The sequence below is a fragment of the Phacochoerus africanus genome, chromosome 8 (genome assembly GCF_016906955.1).
Source record: "Phacochoerus africanus isolate WHEZ1 chromosome 8, ROS_Pafr_v1, whole genome shotgun sequence".
Classification (NCBI taxonomy): Eukaryota; Metazoa; Chordata; class Mammalia; order Artiodactyla; family Suidae; genus Phacochoerus; species Phacochoerus africanus.
This window is the reverse complement of record NC_062551.1, coordinates 75,911,448-75,917,447: the sequence shown is the minus strand read 5'-3', so window position 1 is coordinate 75,917,447 and position 6,000 is coordinate 75,911,448. Positions and strand designations below refer to the sequence as shown.

Sequence of the window (6,000 nt, the reverse complement as noted above, 5' to 3'; positions counted from 1 at the left end):
GCAGGCACCTCGAGAGAAACCTAAGGATGGAGCCAGGGTGTCCCCCCAGTACCCTTCCTGCCCCCACCAACCTCCCCCCACACACAGCCTGGGCTCTGCTTCCATGCACTGGAACTCACCCCATCCTCCCTCAGACCAAGGACCTCATCCCCCTCGCTGCGCTGCTCTGTTGCCCATAGCAACAGCCCCAGAGAAACCCTCCCCCGCCACATAGCAAAGCCCTTCAGTCTGCCTCCCAGGCTTGTGGGATAGGTGCCAAGGCCTCTGCCTCCACACACTTTCTTCAAAAACTATTAAGGGAGTTGCCCTTGTGGCACAGCAGGTTAAGGATCCAGCTTTGTCTCTGCAGAACCTCAGGTCACTGCTGAGGCAGGGGTTCAATCCCTGGCCTGACACAGTGGGTTAAGGATCCACTGTTGCTACAGCTAGAGTATAGGTCGCAGCTGTGGCTTAGATTCAATCCCTGGCCTGGGAAATTCCATATGCCATGGGTATGGCCCCCCAAAAATTATATATATATATGAAGATACTCCCAAGAGCCCCTCTTTGAGCAGAAGAACTTTCTGGGGAGAAGGAAACAGTTGTATCCATGTGGTACTCAGCACTCCCCACGGGATCCTCAAGCCACACCAGAAATGTGGCTAATGAGATTGAGCAACTGAATCTGTGATTCTATTTCATTTCAATTAAGTAACAAATTAAATAGCTACGTGTGGCCAACAGTGACCGCACTGGACAGCACAGTTCCAGGGCCTGCTCTCACGGTGTCCGGCCTGGATCCTTCCCGCCGGTTCCTGAACGACCCCATCCAGTGACGGCTGCACTGTCTCTTCCTCTGTCACACCTCGCACCAAAAAACCCCTCATTCCAAGGTCTGACGTCATTCTTGCCTTTTATTCCAGCATCTCCCAGAGCTCCAATATGTACAGACTTTATTTATACACATATAATATACACCATATGTACGTATTTATATATTCACACGCCGGCCCAAATGCTCGCAGACACTCACACGCATGCGCCCTTCTGGGAGGGCTGCGTGGCTGCCCATGAGCCCCGCTCGGGCCCGGACGAGAGGCGCTGGGCTTGCCAGGCAGTTGTGAGGTTTTGTGTTTTTTGCATTTAAAAAGAAAGCCACTTCCTCCAGAGTGTCCTCCCGTGCCCTAAACCCAAACCACTCCCCTAAACACTCTGAACTATTTTTTTTTTCCTTAAAAATGGAAGAGGTTTTCCTCTGCTCCACTCAGGTAGTTACTGGAGACCCAGGCTGGTCTGCATGGCCCTGTGCAGGCCCCTGGGAGGCGATGCCACTCAGTGCTCCCTGGGGACCCTGAACGGCTGGAAGGGCCCACAGCAGGCCGAGGGCCGGGCACGACAGCGGCCGAGTGCGGCCAGGGCAGCGGCTATAGCATTAAGGGCACCTGCCAGATGAGAAGAGCGCTGTCCGTCTCCCCACACGGGGCCGGCTTTCCGCTGCCGCCCGGGGCACTGCCAAAGTTGCGGTAGCCCTGCCCTCCGGAGATGATGGCCACTGAGCAGATCTCCTTGCGGTGGGCGTCGCGGGCACAGGGCCGGCTGCGCACCCAGATGTCAGGGTCATCGGCCATCTCGTAGATGGAGCCATCCTCCTCGCTGTGCTCCAGGGCCGAGCCGTCCATGGGCTCCGGCTCCCGCACAGAGAGCAGCGGGCCCGGGAGGTGGGCGGTGGAGCGCAGGCGGTACTGCAGAAGGATGCCCTTCTTGCGGGTCAGCTCTCGGCCCACGTGGCTCGCGGGGACAGGCACTGGCTCATGAGCCTGTCCATCCAGCTTGTCCTCCTCGGCCTGTGGCCCCTCTGCCTCCTCCTGGTCACTCCGCAGGATGTCGGGGGCCAAGATGCTGGTGGCCACAGCCAGGAAGGCCACAGGCCCACAGTGACCATTGAGTGAGACCATGCCTTTCCCTGCAGGAAGTGGACAGAGAGAAGGGGCCCAAAGGCCCAGAGTTTTAAGGGATGCACTCAACGGGCATCTTAGAGAACTTCTTGGTTTTGCTGTGGGGATTTTTTGGTTACTGCGATCTATGGTGGCACCTTTCCAGGAGGCCATGGGTCCAGAGGGGAAGGTCCTCCATGCTCCACGGCCACTTTCTTGAAGGAGTGGAGCAGGGAACACAGTGACTTTATAAACCACATGAGGAACCTCAGTGTGGAAGCACCTGCAGCTCCCTGCCATCCTCACGGGTCCAGGCCTTTGCCCAAGCCACGGCCCCTGCCTAGAGAGCCCTCCCCATTCACCTGACTCTACAATCAGCCTTGAAGCTCAGCTCAGCTCCTCCCCAGGGCACCTTCTTGCAGTCACCCACAGAGAGATGATCACTCCCGTCCCTGGGCCTCGCAGACTCCAGGACACCTGCTATCATGGCACCTGCCCCCTAGGTTACAAGCTGCTTCTAACAGACAGTAAGATTTGGGGGAAGGGTCTCTGCCTAGTGCATCTCTGCAACCCCAGGCCCGGGCCTGGGATAAACAAATGGACCAATGTGATAAAATGATGGAAATGGGAGATCTTGCAATTCAGCAAGGGTGTCTTCTTTGGCAGAGAGGCTGGATCCACCTGGGCCTGATCTCCTGCTGGGCTTCTTCCTCCCTCTCCACTCACTTCTGCCCTCTGGCAGCAGCTGGAAGAGGCCACTTTGTGATCACGCTCAGGGAAGGAGGTGGAAAGGGGCCCAGAGCTTTGGGGTCTTCCCTGATCCTGGACCCCAGTGCCACAGTCAGGACAGCCTTTCTTCTAATCCATGCCACACAGCTGCACATGGATGCCACCCCCAGGAGCCCTTGGTCATTTCTATTTCTGGAGCCTGGACACTCTGAAGCCACTGTGGAGTGGGAGCAGAAGGGGCCCAGCAGAGCCTCTGCCATTAGTCAGGTGTCCCAGCCAGTCCTCAAACCTTTGGGTCAGTGTGCCTCCTGTGCCTAGGGCCGGGTTGGGGCACTGAGACTCAGAAGGAAACTGTGGGGCCAGGGTGATTCAATTCCACTGAGCCACAGTGCCACGTGCAGTGACAGAGGACATTGGAAAACAGACCTCTTACCCCATAACAGAAGAGAGTGCAAACATCTGGGCCCAAGAGTCCCCTCCCCCACCCCCGGCCACCTGCAGTCGACTCCCCGGGCCCCAAGAGGGTGGCTTCTAGAGCCTCACCTGTGATCTTAGGGATGCCCTCCAGCCGAGGCACAGGCAGCAGGACAATGACACCCTGGTCGGTGCCCACCCAGAGCAGACCCTGGCAGATCAGGAGGCTGGTGATACACAGGTGCTTCTGGCCTGCAGGAGAGAAGCCAGAATGAACAGAACAGCCTTTTGGGAGATGGCCGTGGATGGGGGGCCCCACAAGGTGAGAAAACGGCATGGTTTGGGCTCCTGTCCTGAGACAAGCAAGAAGCCTGTTGGGGCTGTGCTTAAGACATGGGGCTCGGGACACTGACCTGGCTGGGGTCTGGCCCCTGGACGCCCCAGCCAAGTGCTTCCCCGGCCCAGCCCCAGTTTCCTCCTGTGTAAAGCGGGGCTGCCTTGAGCTGCAATGAGGGGAGGCCACAGCGCTGGCCACTCAATGCAGTGGCTGGCTTATCTGGCACAAGGTGCAGATTAAGGGCCCCCCCATGGCGGGGACACCGTGGCCAGGTGGGGGTCTGAGGGTGGAGCAGAAGGTGTAAATGGGGTGCATGGGGAGGGGTCCAGGCGAGCTGGCTGTTTGTCACCACCCCTCAGTTTCCAGCCTGGGCATGACATCTTGCCCACATGGGCCCTTCCCCCAGCAAGGTCACAGCACACCCTGCAGTCCCAGGACTAACAGTACAACGGGCACTCAGTGCCAGGAAGCAGCATGTTTCTTATGTCAGCCCCGACTAATTCTTTTTCTTTTCCTTTTTCTTTTTTGGCCGCCCTGTGGCACATGGAGTTCCCAGGCCAGGAATCAGTTCTGAGCCACAGTTAGGACCTGTGCCACAGCTGCATCAACGCCAGACCCTTAATCCACTGTGCCGGGCCGGGGATTGAACTTGCATCCCATCGATCCCATCGCGCCACAGTGGGAACTCCCCAGATTAATTCCTGTTTGGCTACCCCTGGCCTGTCTCTTCCTTTTAGCAAGAACTGCAGAGCAGGGGAGGCTGGTCCCTCTGCTCTTCACTGGGGGGAGGCTGCACAGCACGTGGCTGGGAGCAGGGCTGTGGAGCCAGGTGCTGGGTTCAAACCCTGGTTCTGCTACTTCCTGGCTACATGTCCCAGGGCCAGAAACTAAACCTCTCTGTGCCACAGCTCCCCGACTGGCAAAAGGCGACCGTGATGATACCTCACAGCCGTGTCCTGAGGATTCAACTAGCCAATGAGTGTAAATCACACAAACCAGTGCCTGGCACATGACACACGCAGGTGGGTGCCGCCTGCTGTGTTGCTGTTGTTCTGCCGCTAACAATTCAGATCCACGGGAATGGGCGCGAGAGAGGGGCTGGAGGCCACCCCTGCCCTTCCAAAGGACTGTCTCGCTTCTGGCCTGAGTCCTTCCACCCACTGCGAGCAGTTCAAAGTCATGCCAATGACATGTGCAGTGATGCTTAGAACAGGGGTTCTTCAGCTGGGCATGCATCAGCACCCCCAGAGGGCTTACAACAGAGGGGCCAACCCCGACTGCAGAGGAGCGGTGGCAGCAGGGAGATGGTGAAAAGCAACGCGCTGGAGACAGACGTGCTGACAGACGGGAGTGGGAGGGGAGAGGAGGGGCATCAGGGACAACTCCGAGGTTCTGTCCCCAGCAGCTGGGTGCGTGGCAGTGCCTCGGACCCAGCTGGGGGAGGAGCGGGCTTGGGGCGGAGGCCCAGGTTCAATACTGGATGGTGTGTGAGAGGTGCACTGACACCCAAGTGGAGCTGTCAGCAGGCAGTGGGAGAGATGAGTAGGGCGACGTGATGCACAGTGCTGATTCCCTGTGGAAACGCAACCCGCAGTGGGAAAAAAGCCGGTCTGTCAGAGGCTGTTTCACAAGCAGTATCTGGCTGTGGGGGGCTGGGACTCCCCCACACCCGCGTCTGTTCAGAGAGTGTAGGCTCCCAGTCCCCAGGGCAGCCTCCAGTCCCACAGGGGGTGCTCCCAGCCCTACTGGAATTGGAAGGTGTGGGGGGCTGGGGCTGCACGCTCCCTCCTGTCGCCAGCCTTGGTGGCTCTGCTCATGGGCTGTAATTCTTCTCTTCTTCTCTTAGCTCATTCACTGTTTGCCTCCCCAGATGTAAGCTCCCCGAGGGCAGCGGTTTACCAACTCTGAGCGGATTCCCCTGGCCCCTGGCAGACACTCAAAAAGGCCTCGTGAGCTCAAGAGGACACACCAGTGGTTCCCAGTGGGGAGAGGAAAGGGAGGAGGGGCAAGATAGAAGTAGAGGATTGTTTTTTATTTTACGTTATTTTTCTGCCCATGACTGTAGCAGGCAGAAGTTCCCGGCGCCCCCGGGAATTGAACCTGAGCTACAGCGGTAACAATGCTGGATCCTTAACTGCTAGGCCACCATGGAACGACATGGGGTAGAGGACCAGAAGGTACAAACTTTTGGTATAAAATAAATCTGTACTGGATTTCCCGCCACAGCGCAGCAGGTTAAGAATCCGACCGCATCGGCTCAAGTGGCTTCGGAGGTGTCAGTTTGATTCCCAGCGCAGTGGGTTAGAGGGTCTGGCATTGCGGCAGCTGTGGTGCAGGTTGCAAGCTGTAGCTAGGATTCAATCCCTGGCCTGGGAACTTCCATATGCTGTGGATGTGGCCATAAAATTTAAATAAATAGAGAGATAGATATGTTATGAGGATATATTGTACGACATATGGAATATAGCCAGTATTTCATAATAACTATAAATGGAGTATAACCTTTAAAAATTGTGAATCACTATGCTATACACCTGAAACTTACGTAACCTTGTAAATCAACCACAATAATTTTTTTTTTTTTCCTAAGAAATACCGAGTTCCCGT

At 56.8% G+C, this 6,000-nt stretch overlaps 1 protein-coding gene across 12 annotated transcripts in view; it reads right to left on the bottom strand.

Moving 5' to 3' along the window:
* Positions 1-875: 875 nt before the first annotated feature.
* The window catches only part of ARHGEF10L (Rho guanine nucleotide exchange factor 10 like), a 166,690-nt gene continuing 161,565 nt past the window's right edge, over positions 876-6,000 (bottom strand). For all 12 annotated transcript variants that reach the window (XM_047792095.1, XM_047792101.1, XM_047792103.1 and 9 more), the window contains 2 exons: positions 3,186-3,308; positions 876-1,942 (listed from right to left, as the gene is read on the bottom strand). In XM_047792095.1, coding sequence (XP_047648051.1) covers positions 1,404-1,942; positions 3,186-3,308 — 662 coding nt within the window. In that variant the 3' untranslated portion in view covers positions 876-1,403. The remainder of the gene's footprint in view (positions 1,943-3,185; positions 3,309-6,000) is intronic.